The 21,936-nt window shown below is 36.8% G+C and overlaps 2 protein-coding genes across 2 annotated transcripts in view; both read right to left on the bottom strand.

Moving 5' to 3' along the window:
- Nucleotides 1-5,128: 5,128 nt before the first annotated feature.
- LOC114297921 (mannosyl-oligosaccharide glucosidase GCS1) overlaps nt 5,129-21,936 on the bottom strand; it is a gene marked incomplete at its 5' end in the record, with an annotated part of 54,943 nt that continues 38,135 nt past the window's right edge. The window contains 6 exon segments of the mRNA XM_082897209.1: nt 5,129-5,444; nt 6,100-6,223; nt 7,033-7,123; nt 7,244-7,468; nt 8,708-8,821; nt 8,919-8,982. Coding sequence (XP_082753335.1) covers nt 8,933-8,982 — 50 coding nt within the window.
- On the bottom strand, nt 5,262-7,146 carry LOC114297923 (UNC93-like protein 3). Its single transcript, XM_082897210.1, has 4 exons — nt 7,033-7,146; nt 6,322-6,476; nt 6,100-6,223; nt 5,262-5,444 (listed from the first exon to the last, which is right to left on the bottom strand). Exons 1-4 carry the CDS (start codon nt 7,144-7,146, stop codon nt 5,262-5,264), a joined length of 576 nt encoding a protein of 191 aa, XP_082753336.1.

Below are 21,936 nucleotides of genomic sequence, written 5' to 3'. Positions count from 1 at the left end.
TTGCCCTAAATAATATATACTTTGCAAAAAAAAATTAAAAAAATAAAAATTCTCATTTTGAATTATTTTGAGACTATAAAGCATAGAAAATTTGACAAACATGTTGTATCCGTACTGGATACTTACAAATAGAATTTAATTATATGATTAGCCATGTTTTTTTTTATTTTTTATATTGTAAACGTAAAAAAAGAAAAAGAAAAAGGGATACTCTAATGTGTCATCATTGCATCGGTGGACTCAAGTCCCATGGTAACTAGTTGCAAGCCTGATTTAACTTAACTTAAAGGAAGGGACTCACCACCTAACTCCAGTGAAATTCAACCATATGTCACAAACAAGCTTAAAATTCGATCCAAAGATTTCCGCATAGTGTCACTAGAATTACCCAGCATTGGCCATGTCCTCTAGATTAATTTTAACATGAATAATTGGCTTCAAATCTTTAAAGTTAGTTGGAGTGGACCCCATGAAAAGGCCGTGTTGAACCCTAATGGACTTGTGATACAGTGTTGAGTTTTGAAAGAGAATAGTTGTGTTCATTAGTATAATACCAAAAAATTACGGTGAACATCATCAATGGAGGAATTTTTGTGTTAGTGAAGAGGCATTTTGTGAGGTGGAAGTGATTGGCTTTTATCATGGTTTGGGATCTAATTAATTACTTTTTTTATATTGATAAATTAAATTATTTCTTTTGAGATTTTAAAAATAAAGAAAAATTTACTCACAAATCTCATACGGGGGAATGTTGACCCATTTAATTCTAAGAGTTTTCTTACGAACCAATTAGTCATTTTTGTTTTGAAAATTTGTATTCATATGATTTGATATCATTTGAGTTTAAGTAAATGCCTTTTTATGATTTATTTTTCTAATTTTCCAATACATTTTTGGAATGAGAATGGAAATGTGAGGTGTAAAAGATTCTTTTTGAAGGAATTGGTGGCTGAAGTGTTGGTGTTGAACATGGAAATCTACATTTCTGTTAGTGTGATTTTTCGGTGTTACATTGGAGTGTTATATTAGAGTGTTACATTTGAAAAAATACAATAAGGAATTTTTATGTGTTACATTTGGTAAAAAAAAAATACACTAAAGAGTTTTTAAATTATGTGTGTGTATGTGTGTGTTTATTATAATGTGGTTTGATATATGGTATAAGAAATAATGATTTATGAATAAAAAGTTTATTATAATGTGGTTTGATATATAGATGTTGCATTTTAAAACAAAACAGGTATAATTCATAAATTTAAATTTATTTATAAAAATGACATTATCATATTATTTTTGTGAAAAATTTTGCATGAAAAGAGTATCTTTATATAAAAAGTTATTCACATGATACTCGCAACTTATAATGTAACAAAAAATTTTACGAATGAAATAATGTTAATTCACATTTGTTAAGTAGTTAGAACATTTCCAACAGTTCATCTATTTTTCATCAAATTTGAATAAAAGTTCAATTTGATATCAAGTGCTGCAACGGAGATTTTTAAGACTTCATCGAAACACTGATCAACCTGGTGAACAACCAGGCAGATGTCTAGCTGATCGACCGGCCAGTGTAATTTTTTCAAAATTTTTTATCTTGAGGTGGTCATCTGAGGGGACATCCGGTGGTAAAAATCTAACAGATATGAACAGTATAGCGATCTCAGGTTTACCCTTGTTGTACAGTGATCCGGACATGTGTCCGTGGATGTTGGTTGTTGTTTATTATCATGTTTGCATCCTTTGTACCTTGTATAGTGAGTTATGGGATGTGTTGGGCAGGTTTGTTACAGGTTGGTTGTGTTTGGGAGCCTAGTGTTGCTGCCCAGATTTTTGGTCCTTCGCTCGAGCGAGGAGTTTGTCGCTCGAGCGAGAGTGGTGTTGCGTCTGGTTCTGGACCTGAGAGTTGCATTTCCTGGCTCGAGCGAGATTTTCGTGGCTCGAGCGGTCTGGGTTTTTCTTCGCTCGATCGAGAACTTCTTGGCTTGAGCGAGAGTTTTCTGTGTCTGGTCGCTCGAGCGACCAATCCTTCGCTCGAGCGAGCGTGTTTTATATCAGCGGACAGCAGCGTCTAAAACATCACTTTTTCAGTCCTTTTCTTTGATTAAACCCTAAATCCGACACCCTCTCTCTCTAAACTTGCACTCTCTCTAAGATTTGATCTCCCTAAGGTGTGAATCTAGCCTAGGGCCTTTGTTAAAAAGATAGAGGGCGTTGAGAGCTTCGATTTAATCTGAAAAAGTTTGGATTTGGAGCAAGTTGATCTTGGAGTCTTCATCTCCTTTTTGGCTTAAACTTCAAGGTAGGGATATCCTACTCCTCTCTATGGGTTTTGTCTTTAAATTTTGGTATTTTGAGATGTTGGGCTTGGTTTGGTAATTTTGTGAAAGTTTGGGGCTTTTGTGTAATTTTACAAAAGTTGGGGTTTTATTCATAATAAACCTAGATGCATGTTTGGCATAGAAAAATGGAATGATTGTTGAATCATTGATGAAAATGGAACCTAAGGGTTGAAATAGTAATTATTGAAAATGGCCTAATTACATTGTTTAATTAATTGGGATAATTAATTGGTGAGAAATGAGGAAATGAAATGTTGATTGAATATCCATTTGTGCATTTATTTTCTGTTTTAGAAATAACTGCTTTGGGCTATCGGTGGAGGATAGTCGAGATTGTTGTAGACAATGCATGATGATTAGGTAAACGGAAACTAATCAATGGAATGTGTCATGGAACTTGACGGTTGATAGAATACATTAATTGTGTGTATTGTGTGATTGTATATAGAACCAATGTGTTTATATACGTTATGTGTAGAGGAGGAGATAGGGGATGTACTCCGCGGTTTAGGGGAAGATAGGGGATGTACCTCTAAACCGGATAGGTATTGGGAGGAGATAGGGGATGAACTCCGTAGACAGAGCTCATATGCTTGTCTAGAGAAGTGAAGATAGAGCTCATATGCTTATCTTTGTGAAGTGTGGATACAGCTTGTATGCTTATCTGTGGATATTGTTGATATACATATCTGTTGTAGAATGTGGATACAGCTTGTATGCTTATCTGAATGTGAGATATAGTTTTTATACATATCTGTGGAAATGATGATAAAGCTAGCATGCTTATCTGTTGAAAAAGGGAAAATGAAAAGTAATTGGGACTTGTAAGTCGTTGACATAAATATGTAATTTATGTGATTGTATCAGTGTTGACCAACTATCAATTGCTAATGTTTTAGTCATTGTCCATGGTTGGTTTAGTGTATTTCTACTGGGCTGTGGCTCACCCTATATGGGAATATCATTTTCAGGTACAGGAAGCATGCCACCTCCAAGAACATAGCTTGGGAGGCTAGAGGCGGACATAGCGTAGTTGTTTTACTTTTGATGTATTACATGTAACTTCAAGCCAAGGGCTTAATGTGTAAACGAGTTAGTACTCTTTTGTTGTAACCAAGTGTTAACTTGGAAAGCTGTAAGCCCGTAGGGCATTTTGTTTTGATGTTAACATGTAATACTTATGTAATGAAACTCAATGAGATAAAGAAATGTGGTTAGTTTATATGTAAATGCATGTCTTATCTGATGGGTTTAATGTTATTATTTTGAGGGCGTTACAAACAGTGATTTGATAAAAGGCACATCTATCTTCAATTTAATGAAAGATTTGAAAAATCCTGAATTTTATGAAAATTTTGGTGAAGGTTTGAAACAACAAAAAGGGAGTTTTTTCATCAAATTTAAATTTGATGAACCATTGAAAATGGTCTTAAAGACAAGATATGAACCAACCTAACATATTTTTGTAATTCTTGACTATTTGCCTCCTTAAAGTTTTACCCATTTCTCATTTTGACCATTTAAGTTTGATTTTTTTTTTTTTCAATTTCACGCTTTATTTTTTACAATCCTTTCCACTTTGGTCCTTCATGTTTGCAATCATTCCCACTTTGGCCCTTTAAGTTCGATTTTTCTCACTTTAACCCTTCATATTTATAATCATTCCCACTTTAGCCCTTCATATTTGTAATCCTTCCCATTTTACTCCCAGACTACCTTTCATCCAAAAAAGTAACAGAATTTATTACATCAGCTCCATATATGATGTAAAAAATTCACTAAAAATGCAAAAAATAAAAAAATTAATTTTTTTTTTTAATCTTTCGTGAACTTTTTTTCCAAATGTATTCATAAACATTATTATATTATAAATTAATCTAGATTAGATACAACTAAAAAAATAAAAACAAATTTAACTTCTAAAAAAAAATCTCTAAAGACGAAAAAAAAAATGATAGTAAATTTTTCATTTCAGAACTGACAATACAGGGATTCGAGTCAGTAAATTTTTTTCTTTTTTCAGTTAAATTTGTTTAAATTTTTTTAATTGCATCTACTCTTGATACATCTATAATGTAATAATGTTTATGAATAAATTTAGTTAAATTCATTTTAATTTTTTTAACTGCATCTAATCTAAATGCATCTATAATGTAATAATGTTTATGAATAAATTTGAAAAATAAAGTTCACCAAAGATTAAAAAAAAAAATCCAATTTTTTTGTTTTTTGTTTTTTATTTTTTATTTTTTACATCTTTAGTGAGTTTTTTACATCACACATGGAGTTGATGTGTTAGTGATGTGGCAGGTTCTATTAGTTTTTTGGATGGAAGTTAGTATTGGGATAAAGTAAAAAAGATTGCGAATATAAAGAGCCAAAGTAAAATTGATTGCAAATATAAAAAGCCAAAGTGAAAAAAATTAAACTTAAAAGGTCAAAGTGAGAAATATTACAAACATGAAGAGCCAAAGTAAGAAAAATTAAACTTAAAAGGTCAAAGTGGAAAATGAGTGAAACTTTAAGGGGCAAAATGTAATTTACCCTTTAATTTATGTAGTTGTTCATGTAAGCAAAAACAATCTCTTTCATAAATCAATAAAAATCTAAAAGAGGTAATCTAGGTTCCAATTTAGGCAGGCCTAGCACACAAAAGATGTCTATATTCCACAAAATAGTACTTGCACTAATTGCCAACTTTCTCATAGACTATTCTCAAATAGAAAAGAATGATAATGATAATTACATTCAAATTAGCCTTTCAATACTTTTCTTTTGAAGAAACATTAACAGGTGAACATATTTTCTTATTTAATAGATTTCACAAGCAGATACAACTTTCTGAGGCAATCAATGTGTAAGACGTGAATAATACATGTTTTGGCAATAAATATTTATTACGTATCCGGTTGCAAAAAATCAATCAGCACAAGAGAATGCTTTCTCGACCATAAGAGTGAGGAATAGAAACCCGCCAACATAGATGCAGACTGCAACAAGCATAACCACTAACACAGCATGCAAAGAAATGTAAGGGCTCACAAAAAACGCAATTGCGATCGAAACACATTGCCAAACCTTGAGCTGTGCAAGTGCTCCTTCCTGTACACCCCAAAAGTAACATTTGAGAATTAAATGCAAGTGCATTTGCACAAAGAAATGACCAAGAAAACGTGAGGGCCAAATATCTTTAATATACTTGAATGAGAAATAAATTAGACATGAGTATGAAAATCATTAAGATAACTAACATTATAAAGGAGAGCACAACACACAAAAGTCAATTTTCTCCTATTTGTTTAATTGTTCAATTAGGAGAACACTTGTGGAACCCATATCTTTAACTTTCCTAAAGGAATAAGTTCTCCTAATTTCCTTCAATATATGAAATTTACGTCTCAAGAATCTCAATATACCTTGTCTTCAACCATAAAACATACGTTTTCACAATCACATCCACTGATTTATTTATTTATTTTATAAATAAAAAAATACATAGTTTCATCCCACCTGCCTCTCAATTAGATCCAAGCACGAACACCTCTAAGAAGATAATGTGTCGAATACATGTCCAAATGTGTCATTAATTTTATTATTATTTTTTATTTTTTTAGATCTAGACACGCTTTGGACACACGTCCATCACTTATTCATACGCTCAACTCAAGGCATGCACTTCTCGTGTCAACACTTACGTGAAAAAGAGTATAAATCAAACTAAAAAAGGCTTAGTAAAACAAACAAAATAAATCACTACCATATCATGCTTAAAGAGCATCCCAAGCAAAGCATTAAGCTGTGTGTTGAATATTCCATCCCCAATTCCCAATGCAGCTGCCATGAGAAGGGGGTATAAAATGCCGAGTACTCCACTAGTTACGCTGCACAATGGCACAGTTAACAAGAACTAATAAATTCATAGCAGTTTTAAATCAGATATATATATAATTAAAAACTTTAATAGGAATCGACAAGAAACCTAACATGTACTTCAGTAGAAGCCAAAGCAGTACAATTAACTAAATGAAAGCTCCAGCACAAACTATTAGAGTGATTGACTTGAGACCAGAGGTGAGTCAACCCATAGCCAGCGAACACTAACACATATTCCAGATATAAACTGAGTCTAAAAAACTTAATGAATCAAACAAATGACAAATTATAAAACAAAGATGGTTTTCCTGGGTTTTTAACTTTTAGCGCACTTGAGGTGTAATAGTATTTACATCCTATGCCACATTATTATTGAATAATTTCCTATAAAACATAAGAGGCTAGAGATCATAGCAGAGATTGTGAGTAATAACTTGAATGCACATACCGTGGGAAAAACAAGATTATGGAACAGAACACAGGATATGATTATCCATCCATATTATCCATGTGAAGTACCACCAGGGCAATAAATGAAATTTTGTATATTGTTGCAAACACACAACACAACTCATAGAGAATAAATATGGAAAACGATATATATTATTTGTTATTCTTGTTGCTTACAAAAGGAAAGGGTAAATGAAATTTAAAGTTGTTCACTCAATTCATTTTTATTTCTCCAACCCAACAAGAAAGAGACGAAGAACATGCCTTGTCAAAATTAATGTATGTAAAACAGAAACAGACTCACCAAGTGAGCTAATTCATGTAAACCATTCCATAAAGCTACTCATTTCTGCAGTGTCATACTTACAATTGCATCAAAAGCTCCATACACTGCCATAGCACCACCTACACCAGACTCACCAAGTGCAGGTTTCGCAATGTACTTGGTGCATTCAGCCCTAAAATTGTAAACGCTTTCCATGCTTAATTGAAGAAAATGTTACAATGTATATAGTGCACAAATTGAATGGTCAAAGGACAATAAAAAAGTAAAATGTCATAAGTTCATCAACAATTACCATACAAATGCTTGTTGTAAGCCTGAATATGCAATAAGGGGGATGCTTAATAGCATTCGTAAGTCAAACAATGGAAGAGTAGAAACTGACAGAAGAATCTGGTAAAGTCTCCTCTCCTTTAGCATCCCTCTTTTGTAAGAAGCACATGAGCATGGTACCTAAGGTCATACTACAAACAAACACAATATGTAGTAAAGTTGTGCCACTGCCACTGGTAGTTCCCCCCTGCAGTGATGTGAAAGAAAGAATAACAAATTAAAGATGCGAGTGTTTTAAAAGAACAAAAAAATCATAGATTCTGACACTGAGGTTTCCACAACCAAATGAAAGATAGTGGTATATTGCTGTCAAGGACAGCACTACATAGGATTAAAGGTGTGCCATTGAATATCCTTATTTATTTATTTTAATACAAGTAATTTATGTATATTTTAATATTTTATTTGCTATCTTAAAAATATATATATTGAACAACCCAAGAAACACACACACTTCTTGACACAACTAAAAAGGTGCGTATCCGTGTTCGATGCATGTCTGGCACTAGCACTCATTGGACACTTTTTGACGTGTTGGATACTGTATCAACTTTTTTTTTTTAGACCTTGATACCCTTCAGATACTTGGGTAGAGGTGTGAAGGATTCGCAGAATGGAACGGTCAAGTTTGTCGACTTGACAAAATTTTCTAACAAAAGGAAAGCCAAAAATGGGAGTCAACCATGTCGAAAACTCTATAGCTCTAATTGTCAACATGGCTATACAATTGTTTCCCACGGTTAGACAACTACTCCAATGGGCTATGCCACTCAAACCAACTAAGGGAAGTCATTCCTCTTGAAACTCCCTTCATTGATTGATTTCGAGACTATCGAAAAAGGTTTGGGACCCTTGATTTTATCCCTTTTTTTAAATTAAAAAAACAAACTATCATTAAAACGTCCACCAAAGAAATTAATAAAGAAACAAAAGAAAAAGGGAAAGCCTCCCTTAGCCAAAGAGGGGGAAAAAAAGGAAATAGAAATCATTCACTTCATAATAAATAGGACTCTCCTCATCTTTCTGCCATCTTTATTTTTCAGTGCTAGCTTATAGCTAAAATTGCATTAGAGATGCAAAAGAGAAATTTAACATTAAATAATTTTTTTCGTACAATGAAGGTCAGAGTTTCTCGAGTGTAATGCAAGTATTAATAACTAAAACTATGATAATGAATTGGTACTGGTAATACAACAAACAACATAGAAAAATATAGGACATGGAATTCAGCTTGGAATCACAAGCATGCACATACCATTCCACCTTTCAATAGAAAAAGAGACATGAGGTTTCCAACGAACAGCAAAATTCAATAAAAAAAATGAAGATTATTCCAGATGAACAACATCCACACAAAACAAATTGAATATATTATTATTAAAACCAAAGATCATTAAAATTGTCATAAAAAACTAAAATGCAGCACCTGGTGACCTGCAAACATTCCCCAAAATTCTCCATTGAAGTTACCAATCACGTTTCCTTCTTCTAAGTTTAAATCATGTGCATGACTGCGTGCTGTAGAAGTAAGATATGTACCCTGATGGACTATAATATCGTTAGGGAAAAAGTAATGTACTTATTACATCATCAAACACAACAAAGTGACGAACCAAATCTAAAAGATGGACTTGTACCTCCGCAACCCATATTATTGAAGCAGAAAATCCCAGGTACAAGGAAGCTGGAACCATCGTGTACCTACCACAAGAACATTCATTTTTAAGTATATACAACTTCAACAATTTGATGAACATAATAGGGCTCTGTCAAATATGCGTCCACATCATTATTTAGTACAACACTGACAAGCATAAGAATGTTTTCTCGAGTCAGAGAGCAACCACTTTCTGCAAATAGTGGAAAGACAAGGTCTACATCTAGTCTTAACCTCCCAAGTCCCAAACCACATGGACTTTTAGTCTCATGAAATTCACTCAAACATTTTGGGAGCAGCTCTGCTCAAGACTTTTCATAAAATGAAACACGATTAGTAAGTGTATCGATCGATGTTCGATCAAGCTAAATTTTTATAAATATATTCTTCTCTTTGAACTACAAGATGAATGGTTCAAATCACAAAACTATGGAGCCTACAAAATAGAGTCTTGAGGGAGTATGGAGAAGATGTAGTCTTGAGGGGAGCCTACACCCTAACAATTTTGGCTATTTTCATCACCTATCAGTGCAAAGGCACAGTCACAGAAAACTTAAAAATAATAGGTGTCACAAAAAAAAAAAAAAAACAACAACAACAACAACAAGGCATAGGCAGTGGGCGGTGCCCAATTTAAACAATTGTCATTCCTAAAGATTTCTGTCTGATCAAAAACATTTCATAATTTCTAAAATTCTACTCGGGTTTTCTTTCACAATTATTTCCTCCCAACGAGCTTCCGATTTTATTCCAAGTATCTATTCAAACAATTGCCTCCTTAGTCAAATGTCTTTCGAGGGGATTTCGAATTTTATTCAAAATTGAAGATTTGCTCACCACTTCCTTATCTACCATTTTTCATAAAAGTCGAAATTCCCCCTAAACTCAATGACTTAAAGATACTTATTCGATCATCCACCTTCCACAATCTCCGAGGCTGTACTTAAGTTGCAAAGTTCCTATTTTTTTAGAAGTTATTCTTTAATAACATGTTTTCTTGGGGATTTAAATTTTAAAAAGCCAATCATTCTTTTCCTTTTCCTCTTCTTCTTTGAACACTAAGGTAAGAACCCAAATTCAAACTCAAATTCTTCAAAATTGGGAAACCACCCCCCTAATTTACTACTGATTACTCAAATCATGATCAAAATATGAATCACTGCCTAAATTGAACCCCCAAATCTTTGTAACTGCATCATTGCTCCCAAATAACTCGGATTGCCATAGAATTAAATCACTGCCACATCAGACTCCCCAGACTTTGGGAATGAAATCACGGTCTTTCTCGTTGTTAGATCGCTGGAACAAATCAAATCATTTCCAAAATATCACATAAGCACATAATTTGCATTCATGCCCATTTGAGGGGTAGGGTTGCCCTGTCCTAATTTAGAAGTCAGACCTAGGATTCATTAAATCATTCAAAGAGGCAATAATACAATCTTAGAAAGGAGGATATCCAGCCATAGTTTGGAAGCTGCTAATGCTCTCTCCATGCAAAAGAAGGTAAGTTTGGCAACAAAAGGGTACATCAGTTATTACTATCAATATACCACTCCTTCCACAAGGGAATGATCAAACAGTACTAGTAGCATAGTCTCATGCTTGCCTTATTGACATAACATAACCCACGAATAGTGTCCGGGATACTATGCACCAAACCCGAGGATAGGTGAATGGAACTAGTCAATTTTGTTTAACACTTACCATTGGATCTCAAAGTCATCGTCATCACCCATTGGGTGATAGTTGCCCGACCAAGGGAATTCTGAGAAATTTAAAAGATTCCTACCAGAGTGATCAATCTAAACAATTGTCTTTCCATTACTTATTGTTTCCCGAAATGTGCCCCAATTTATTTTCAAAAGTGTGTGATCAAATTTCAACTTCTATTTTTTTCAAAATTGTTTTTCAAAATAAAGTGCCATTTTTTTTTTCTTTAAAATTTCAATGTTTCCCTTTCCTCTTTTTTTTCGAATGTTTTGAGGAGTTCGGATTTTATTCCAAGGAATCAACCAAACAATCGCCCATTAGCCAAATATCTTGTACGGGAACCAAAATTTTATTCGAAATGAGAGACTCGGTCATTACTTCCTTGTCTAACATTTCTCCATAAAATTAAGGTTCCCTCAAAGTCAGCGGCCCAAAGGTTTATACCTAATGAAAAGAACTTTCCATAATTTCGAAACTCTATTCAAATTTTATTTTCAAAAAATTTCCAAAGAATTTTAGATCTTATTCCAAGAAATCAATCAAACAGTCACCTTATAGTCAAACGTCTTCTAAGGAAATTCAAAATTTCACTTCAAAGTGAAAGACTTGGTCATCACCTCCTCATCAACACTTTTCCATAAAATCAAATTCCCTCTAAAGTAAAAAACCAAAAGATTTCTATCTGATCAAAAACTTTCCATAATTTCTAAAATTCTACTCGGGTTTTCTTTCACAATTCTTTCCTCCCAAGGAGCTCTCGATCTTATTCCAAGTATCTAATCAAACAATTGTCTCCTTAGTCAAATGTCTTTCTAGGGGATTTCGAATTTTATTCAAAATTGAAGATTTGATCACCACTTCCTTATCTACAATTTTTCATAGAAGTCGAAATTCACCCTAAAGTAAATGACTTAAACATCCCTATTCGATCAAACACCTTCGATAATCCACGAGGCTATACTTTTTTAGAAGTTATTCTTTAATAACATGTTTTCTTGGGGATTTAAATTTTAAAAAGGCAATTATTCTTTTCTTTTTCCTCTTCTTCTTTGATCACTAAGGGAAGAACCCAAATTCAAACTCAAATTCTTTGAAAATGGGAAATCACCCCCCTAATTTACTACTGATTACTCAAATCATGATCAAAATATGAATCACTGCCTAAATTGAACCCTCAAATCTTTGTAACTACATCATTGGCCCCAAATAACTCGGATTGCCATAGAATCAAATCGCTGCCACGTCAGACTCCCCAGACTTTGGGAATGAAATCACGGTCTTTCTCGTTGTTAGATCGCTAGAATAAATCAAATCATTTCCAAAATATCACATAAGCACATAATTTGCATTCATGCCTATTTGGAGGGTAGGGTTGCCCTGTCCTAATTTAAAAGTCAGACCTAGGATTCACTAAATCATTCAAAGAGGCAATAATACAATCCTGGAAAGGAGGATATCCAGCCCTAGATTGGAAGCTACTAATGCTCTCTCCATGCAGAAGGAGAGGTAAGTTTGGTCACAAAAGGGCACATTAGTTATTACTATCAATATACCACTCCTTCCACAAGGGAATGATCAAACAGTACTAGTAGCATAGCCTCATGCTTGCCTTCTTGACATAACATAACCCATGAATAGTGTTCGGGATACTATGCAACAAACGCGAGGATAGGTGAATGGAACCAGTCAATTTTGTTTAACACTTACCATTGGATCTCGAAGTCATCGCCATCACCCATTTGGTGATAGTTGCCCGACCAAGGGAATTCTGAGGAATTTAAAGGATTCCAACCAGAGTGATCAATCCAAGCAATTGTCTTTCCATTGCTTATTGTTTCCCGAAATGTGCCCCAATTTATTTTCAAAAGTATGTGATCAAATTTCAACTTCTATTTTTTTCAAAAATCTTTTTTCAAAATAAAGTGTCGTTTTTTTTTATTTTATTTTATTTAAAGTTTCAATGCTTCCCTTTCCTCTTTTTTTTCGAAAGTTTTAAGGAGTTCGGATTTCATTCAAAGAAATCAAAAACACGATCACCCTTTAGCCAAGTATCTTGTACAGGAACCAAAATTTTATTCGCAATGAGAGACTCGGTTATTACTTCCTTGTCTAACATTTCTCCATAAAATTAAGGTTCCCTCAAAATCAGCGGCCCAAAGGTTCTTACCTGATGAAAAGAATTTTCCACAATTTCGGCACTGTATTCAAATTTTATTTTCAAAAAATTTTCAAAGAATTTTAGATCTTATTCCAAGAAATCAATCAAACAGTCACCTTATAGTCAAATGTCTTCTAAGGAAATTCAAAATTTCACTTCAAAGTGAAAGACTCGGTCATCACCTCCTCCTCAACACTTTTCCATAAAATCAAATTCCTTCTAAAGTCAAAAACCTAAGGATTTCTGCCAGATCAAAAACTTTCCATAATTTCTAAAATTCTACTCTGCTTTTCTTTCACAATTCTTTCCACCCAAGGAGCTCTCGGTCTTATTCCAAGTATCTAATCAAACAATTGTCTCCTTAGTCAAATGTCTTTCTAGGGGATTTCCAATTTTATTCAAAATTGAAGATTTGGTCACCACTTCCTTATCTACCATTTTTTGTAAAAGTCTAAATTCCCCCTAAAGTCAATGACTTAAAGATTCTTATCCAATCAAACACCTTCCATAATCTCCGAGGCTCTACTTAAGTTGGAAAGTTCCTTTTTTTTTTAGAAGTTATTCTTTAACAGCATGTTTTCTCGGGGATTTAAATTTTAAAAAGGAAATCATTCTTTTCTTTTTCCTCTTCTTCTTTGATCGCTAAGGTAAGAACCCAAATTCAAACTCAAATTCTTTAAAATTGGGAAACCACCCCCCTAATTTACTACTGATTACTCAAATCATGATCAAAATATGAATCACTGCATAAATTGAACCACCAAATCTTTGTAACTGCATCATTGCCCCCAAATAACTCGGATTGCCACAGAATTAAATCACTACCACGTCAGACTCCCCACACTTTGGGAATGAAATCACTGTTTTTCTCGTTGTTAGATCGCTGGAATCAAATCAAATCATTTCTAAAATATCACATAAGCACATAATTTGCATTCATGCCTATTTGGGTGGTAGGGTTGCCCTGTCCTAATTTAGAAGTCAAACCTAGGATTCACTATATCATTCAAAGAGGCAATAATACAATCCTTGAAAGAAGGGTATCCTGCCTAGTTTGGAAGTCGCTAATGCTCTCCCCATGCAAAAGAAGGTAAGTTTGGTCACAAAAAGGCACATCAGCTGCTTCTATCAATGTAGCACTCCTTCCACAAGGGAATGATCAAACAGTACTAGAAGCATAGGCTCATGCTTGCCTTATTGACATAACATAACCCACAAATCGTGTCCGGGATACTATGCAACAAACCCGAGGATAGGTGAATGGAACCAGTCAATTTTGTTTAACACTTACCATTGGATCTCGAAGTCATCGTCATCACCCATTGGGTGATAGTTGCCCGACCAAAGGAATTCTGAGGAATTTAAAGGATTCCTGCCAGAGTGATCAATCTAAACAAGTATCTTTCCATTACTTATTGTTTCCCGAAATGTGCCCCAATTTATTTTCAAAAGTGCGTGATCAAATTTCACCTTCTATTTTTTTCAAAATCCTTTACTAAAATAAAGTGCCGTTTTTTTTTTCTTTAAAATTTCAATGTTTCCCTTTCCTCTTGTTTTTCGAATGTTTTGAGGAGTTCGGATTTTATTCCAAGAAATCAACCAAACGATCGCCCATTAGCCAAATATCTTGTACGGGAACCAAAATTTTATTCGAAATGAGAGACTCGGTCATTACTTCCTTGTCTAACATTTCTCCATAAAATTAAGGTTCCCTCATAGTCAGCGGCCCAAAGGTTTTTACCTGATGAAAAGAACTTTCCATAATTTTGAAACTCTATTCAAATTTTATTTTCAAAAAATATTCAAAGAATTTTAGATCTTATTCGAAGAAATCAATCCAACAGTCACCTTATATTCAAATGTCTTCTAAGGAAATTAAAAATTTCACTTCAAAGTGAAAGACTCGGTCATCACCTCCTCATCAACACTTTTCCATAAAATCAAATTCCCTCTAAAGTAAAAAACCTAAGGATTTCTGCCTGATTAAAAACTTTCTATAATTTCTAAAATTCTACTTGGGTTTTCTTTCACAGTTCTTTCCTCCCAAGAAGCTCTCGATCTTATTCCAAGCATCTAATCCAACAATTGTCTCCTTAGTCAAAAGTCTTTCTATGGGATTTCGAATTTTATTCAAAATTGAAGATTTGGTCACCACTTCCTCATCTACCATTTTTCATAAAAGCCGAAATTCCCCCTAAAGTCAATGACTTAAAGATTCTTATTCGATCAAACACCTTCCTTAATTTCCGAGGCTCTACTTAAGTTGGAATGTTCCTTTTTTTTTTTTTGAAGTTATTCTTTAATAACATGTTTTCTTGGGGATTTAAATTTTAAAAACGCAATCATTCTTTTCTTTTTCCTCTTCTTCTTTGTTAAAATCCACCTACTCTCCACCTACTTCACCCACTTAAACCTACTCCACTAAACCTAACCCACTACACCACTACCACCTCACCTACTCCACTAAACCTAACCCACTACACCACTACCACCTCCACTTCACCTACTCCTCACCTACTACACACTCACCCTCTCCTATATATAGGAATCATTGTAACCATAACATAAATATCAATCAATAATACAATTCTCTATTTCTCTTTATACATTAAATTTTCTACATGGTATCAGAGCAAGGTTAAGCACTTAGTATTTTTCGCTTCACCGGCGGGCGGCAACCTCGCCTTGGCCGCCCGCCGGACCTCAACCTAATCTGCTAAAATTTTCTACACATACCTTGAAATTTCTTCGAGTCCACCACCATTGCCTCTCCTCTCACTGTTGTCCTCCCATACACCACCGTCTCGATCGTCTTCATCTACAATGTTGCAGTGAAGGATCTCAAACGTGGTTTTGTTGCATCCAACTCAAAGGATGATCCAGCCAAGGAAGCTGCAAATTTCACCTCCCAGGTTATTATTATGAATCACCCGGGTCAGATTGGTAATGGGTATGCTCCAGTTCTTGACTGCCACACCACCTCACCTACTTCACCACTCCTAAGTACTCAAAAGCAAGGTATGATGAAATTGTGCAGGAAGTCTCTTCCTATCTGAAGAAGGTTGGTTACAACCCTGACAAAATTCCTTTTGTCCCCATCTCTGGTTTTAAGGGTGACAACATGATTGAGAGGTCCACGAACCTCGATATGATTACACAGCCCAAGAGGCCATCAGACAAGCCTCCTCTTCTCCACATTCTTGATAACACCAACAACAACAGTTTGACGCATTTATTAGAGAAAAGGTCCAAAGGCAGCTCCTGTCAAAGCTGATGCTCAGCAGGCTGTACCACCTATTGAAGTGCCAGCACTATCCTTGCACATGGGGGGCACCCACTCATTTCTTTATTGTTTTCTTTTACTCACCCATGTGACCCACGATGCAACCTATACTTTTTCTTTTCTTTACACTCTTGTTCCCCACTTTCTTTATTATATATATATATATATATATATATATATCTCTTTTTATTATATTATATTAAAAAAAAAAAAAAATCTTCATCTCTCCTCCGTTTGATTTCCAACTCCATTATTTTTATTTTTATTTATTTTCTCCAAACCACTTTCCTTATTTCCTCCATCTTTCATTTTTTGATTTCAAATATATTTTTATTATTTTTTCTTTATTTTTCTTTCACATTCTTTTTAATCTTTTTCCAATTCCCTTCATACCATATAGCTTTGCACACCAAATCATATTTTATTCATCTTAGGGATCAACCCCGATCACAATTTTACACACACAAAAAAAAAAAAAAAAAAAAAAAACCAACAAACAAACAAACAAACAAACCACCACAACACACCCGCACCCACAGTGGGATTTTTCTTCTCTACTCTGCTGCAGGTCTCTTCTTCTTGCTTTTCTCTTGGGTGTCCCTTACCGGCGCTGCCTCCATACTACCCACTCCACCGAGCACGTTCACTCCACCCTGCTCCTCCACTACAGCATATGGTGGACCTCCAAATCGGAACATCAAGGTAGCCTTCCGCTTCAGCTCCTTGTTTTCCGCCTTCAGCACACTTATCTCTGCTCGCGCATCCTTATACATGCGCTGGAGCAGAGCCAATTGGCCGTTTAAATGCTGCACCTCATTTGTCCTACTCTGCAGCCGGTGCGACAAGTTTGTGACTGCCGTCATCGTCTCCACACAAGACTTCAAAGTATACTGATTGGCTTCAATGTCAGTTTGCACTGCCATTTTTTGCTCCACAGACCGCATAGGAAAGTTCAACGGAGCAAACCCTGGGGCGCTTGGTTGAGGTTCACTGGCCCCCGCACCAGTTATCTCTCTTGTTGACTCGTTAAGGTCTGGAAAGAGAGTGAGCAGACCACGGGAAGACGAAGCCATTTTCTGAAAAACAGAGTGTTACAGAGTATCTCTCTCAGACAACAGAGTGTTACAGAGTATCTCTCTCAGAAATCTCTCTCAGACAACAGAGTGTTACAGAGTATCTCTCTCAGAAATCTCTCTCAGAAAACAGAGTGTTACAGAGTATCTCTCTCAGAAATCTCTCTCAGAAAACAGAGTGTTACAGAGTATCTCTCTCAGAAATCTCTCTCAGAAAACGAAGAGTTTTTCAGAGTTTTTCTAACAGGTTTTTGTCTCTGCTTCCAAGCCTCAGCCTCCGCTTCGGTTTATAAAGACCATGACAAAGAGGCCGACACGCGTTCTGTCGATCACGTGCATCGCCGCGTGTCTGGCGCACCTTTTGATGGCACGCCTTTTTATGGATTGGGCACGCCTTTTGATGGCACGCCTTTTGAAAACATGGGCACGCCTTTTGATGGCATGCCTTTTTATGGATTGGGCACGCCTTTTGATGGCACGCTTTTTGAAAGATTGGGCACACCTTTTGAGGGTGCGACTTTTTTAGGGGTCCGACAAGACTCTGTAAACTGTCCCGACATTGATTCCGGTTAGCTCCTTTATGGGTCCGACAAGACTCTGTAAACTGTCCCGACATTGATTCCGGTTAGTTTCTACAAGGGTCCAGCAAGACTCCGTAAACTGTCACAACAACTGTCACAAGAGTGTCTGCTACAACGGTCCGACATGACCCCATAAACTGTCTTCTACATCGGTCTGACACCGCCATCCAGTGTCCTCTACACCGTTATGACACCACCATCCAGTATCCTCTACATGGTTATGACACCTCCATACAGTGTCCTCTACAACGTTATGACACTACCATCCAGTGTCTTCACCAATGGTCTGACACGACCATACAGTGTCTCTTATCCTCTTTTCTTTTTATGTATTTTCTTGTTTTGTTACTCTCTCCAAACTCAAGTTGGTTAGTTCCTATCCCCCTTGAGTTTGCGGGGGGCTGTTAAAATCCACCTACTCTCCACCTACTTCACCCACTTAAACCTACTCCACTAAACCTAACCCACTACACCACTACCACCTCACCTACTCCACTAAACCTAACCCACTACACCACTACCACCTCCACTTCACCTACTCCTCACCTACTACACACTCACCCTCTCCTATATATAGGAATCATTGTAACCATAACATAAATATCAATCAATAATACAATTCTCTATTTCTCTTTATACATTAAATTTTCTATATTCTTTGATCACTAAGGTAAGAACCCAAATTCAAACTCAAATTCTTTAAAATTGGGTAACAACCCCCCCCAATTTACTACTGATTACTCAAGTCATGATCAAAATATGAATCACTGCCTAAATTGAACCCCCAAATCTTTGTAACTGCATCATTGCCCCCAAATAACTCGGATTGCCATAGAATCAAATCACTACCAAGTCAGACTCCCTACACTTTGGGAATAAAATCGCTGTCTTTCTCGTTGTTAGATCGCTGGAATCAAATCAAATCATTTTCAAAATATCACATAAGCACATAATTTGCATTCATGCCTATTTGGGGGGTAGGGTTGCCCTGTCCTAATTTAGAAGTCAGACCTAGGATTCACTAAATCATTCAAAGAGGCAATAATACAATCCTACAAAGGAGGGTGTTAAAACCTATCACCTACTTCACCCACTTAAACCTACTCCACTAAACCTAACCCACTACACCACTACCACCTCACCTACTCCACTAAACCTAACCCACTACACCACTACCACCTCCACTTCACCTACTCCTTACCTACTACACACTCACCCTCTTCTATATATAGGAATCATGAATCATTGTAATATATATAACATAATATCAATCAATAATACATAATTCATTCTCTCTATTTCTCTATACATCAAATTTAACATGGTATTAGAGCAGGTTTAGAACCTAATATTTTCGCTTCACCGGCGGGCGGCAATCTCGCCTTGGCCGCCCGTCGGACCTCAACCTAGCCCACTAGAATTTTCTACACATACCTTCACTCTTCTTCACCACCAGTATATCAGAGCTTTGCAATCATCGAGGAGCACCGCCATTCGCACGCTGCCCACTGTCGCAGCTCCGACAGCTACCGACGCCAACTCTACTCCGCCATTGGTGTTTCACTTCTGTTCTTCATCTTGCTTGGGAGCTTCTTTAATCTCATCTGCTCCATCATCCTGCATATCTGAGGTCCACAGCGTGCGGTTATCCCTAAGAAGTTGCATAATCAATGTGCTATCCTTGTAAGACTCCTCTCCCAAGGTATCCAATTCAGCAATTGCTTCATCAAAAGCCTGTTTGGCAAGATTGCAAGCACGGTCAGGAGAGGTTGCGCTCCTCCACAGTCAACTCCTCCGACTCCACCGCCACCGCCAAGACCTTCTCCATGAAATCACGTCCTTCCCACTGCTGCAACAAGAAAGGGCAGACTGCCTTGCATATGGCTGTAAAAGGGGTTAGTTGGCGTCGCCTGAGAGATCTCACCACCAAACCCTTTTACCCTTCTCTCTTTCTTTCAGGTTGTTGTGTTCCACATCTTATTCTCAAACCTGGGGCAGATTATTCTCTCTCTGTCGATTTCGAGGATATTTCGGAATGCAGAGAGATCAACCCCTTGATTCAATTTGCTACCAAACACACCATGGAGACACACACGAGCTCTCTCTCTCTCTCTCTCGTCCCTTTCTCTCCACTAGACCCACTTTAATCATATCCATGATTCCCTTTACTTTAAAAAAAAAAAAAAAAAAAACCCTCTCTCTACAGACAAAAGTAGAACTATCTCGTGTTCCCCCTCTCTTCCACTTTCTTTTATTTTAATATATATATATATATATATGTATATGTTTCTTTTAATATCCTACTCCCACTCTGTCAACTTTTGCATACAACCCATACTTTTTCTTTTCCTTCTTTCCACACACTCATGTTCCCCACCCACATGCTTTCCTCCTTCATATATTATTGTTATTATTATTATTATTATCAACCAAAAAAAAAAAAAAAAAAACAAAATTCTCACCCCTTTTTTTCTGCATGTTCTTCCTATCATTCGGGTTTGCACAACTCATTTGTTTTATTCATATCATGGGATCAACCCCGATCACCATTTTACACCAACATAAAAAAAAAAAAAAAAAAAAAAAAAAAAAAACAAACAAACAAACAAACAAACAAACAAACAAACAAACAAACAAACAAACAAACAACCACATTCACAGGTGGGATTTTTTCTTCTCTACTCTGCCGCCGGTCTTTTCTTCTTGCCTCCGTCCTGGGCGGCCCTTGCCGGTGTTGCCTCCGTGTTTCCCACTCCACTGGGCATGATCACTACTCCCTGCTCCTCCACTGCAGCATATGGCGGCCCTCCAAATCGGAACATCACGGTGGCCTTCCGTTTCAGCTCCTTGTTTTCCGCCTTTAGCACACTTATCTCTGCTCGCGCATCCTTATACATGCGTTGGAGCAGAGCCAGTTGGGCGTTTAACTGCTGCACCTCATTTGTCCTACTCTGCAGCCGGTTCGACAAATTTGTAACCGCAGTCATGGTTTCCACACATGACTTCAATGTATACTGATTGGCCTCCACATCCGACTGCACTGCCATTCTTTGCTCCACAGACCGCATAGGAAAGTTCAACGGAGCAAACTCGGGAGCGCTTGGTTGAGTTTCCAGTGCCACCGCACCAGTTATTTCTCTTGTGGACTCGTTCAGGTCTGGAAAGAGCGTGAGCAGACCACGGGAAGAGGATGCCATGTTCTGGGTAGCTGGACGGGAAGAAGAGGCCATGTTTTTTGGGTTGCTGAGTGTTTCAGCGAAGCAGCGATTTCCGACTGGTACTTTCAGAGAAGGACTGGGCAACAGAGTGTTACAGCGTATCTCTCTCAGAAAAGGAAGAGTTTTTTTCAGAGGATTTTAGCAGGTTTTTTTGTCTCAACCTCTGCCTCAGCCTAGGTTAAATAGCCAAGGCAGTCACGCGCATCGCGCGCCACTTGACGCCAGACGACAAAACGGGCGCGCCAGCCAATGTGGTCACGCGTCTCGCCATCATGTCCGGCACACCTTTTTATGGAATGGGCACGCCTTTTGATGGCACGCCTTTTTGAAAGATTGGGCACACCTTTTGAGGGTGCGACTTTTTATGGGTCCGACAAGACTCTGTAAACTGTCCCGACATTGATTCCGGTTAGTTTCTACAAGGGTCCGACAAGACTCTGTAAACTGTCCCGACATTGATTCCGGTTAGTTTCTACAAGGGTCCGACAAGACTCTGTAAACTGTCCCGACATTGATTCCGGTTAGTTTCTACAAAGGTCCGACAAGACTCTGTAAACTGTCCCGACATTGATTCCGGTTAGCTCCTTCATGGGTCCGACAAGACTCTGTAAACTGTCCCGACATTGATTCCGGTTAGTTTCTACACGGGTCCGACAAGACTCTGTAAACTGTCCCGACATTGATTCTGGTTAGCTCCTTTATGGGTCCGACAAGACTCTGTAAACTGTCACAACAACTGTCACAACATTGTCTGCTACAACGGTCCGACATGACCCCATAAACTGTCTTCTACATCGGTCTGACACCGCCATCCAGTGTCCTCTACAACGTTATGACACCACCATCCAGTGTCTTCACCATCGGTCTGACACGACCATACAGTGTCTCCTATCCTCTTTTCTTTTATGTATTCGTCTATTTTCTTGTTTTGTTACTCTCTCCAAACTCAAGTTGGCTAGTTCCTATCCCCCT

Source organism: Camellia sinensis, chromosome 12 (assembly GCF_055761805.1).
Source record: "Camellia sinensis isolate YWXY chromosome 12, ASM5576180v1, whole genome shotgun sequence".
Classification (NCBI taxonomy): Eukaryota; Viridiplantae; Streptophyta; class Magnoliopsida; order Ericales; family Theaceae; genus Camellia; species Camellia sinensis.
This window is presented reverse-complemented; position numbering and strand designations above follow the sequence as displayed.

What these genes read in the sequence shown, in the direction of transcription:
- LOC114297923 (XM_082897210.1), bottom strand. Translation starts at nt 7,146, where the DNA reads ATGGAAAGCGTTTACAATTTTAGGGCTGAATGCACCAAGTACATTGCG. An exon ending in ATGGAGCTTTTGATGCAATT is followed by an intron (nt 6,477 to 7,032) that starts GTAAGTATGACA and finishes TGATTCATTAAG; the next exon opens with TTTTTTAGACTCAGTTTATA. An exon ending in TCTACTGAAGTACATGTTAG is followed by an intron (nt 6,224 to 6,321) that starts GTTTCTTGTCGA and finishes GCCATTGTGCAG; the next exon opens with CGTAACTAGTGGAGTACTCG.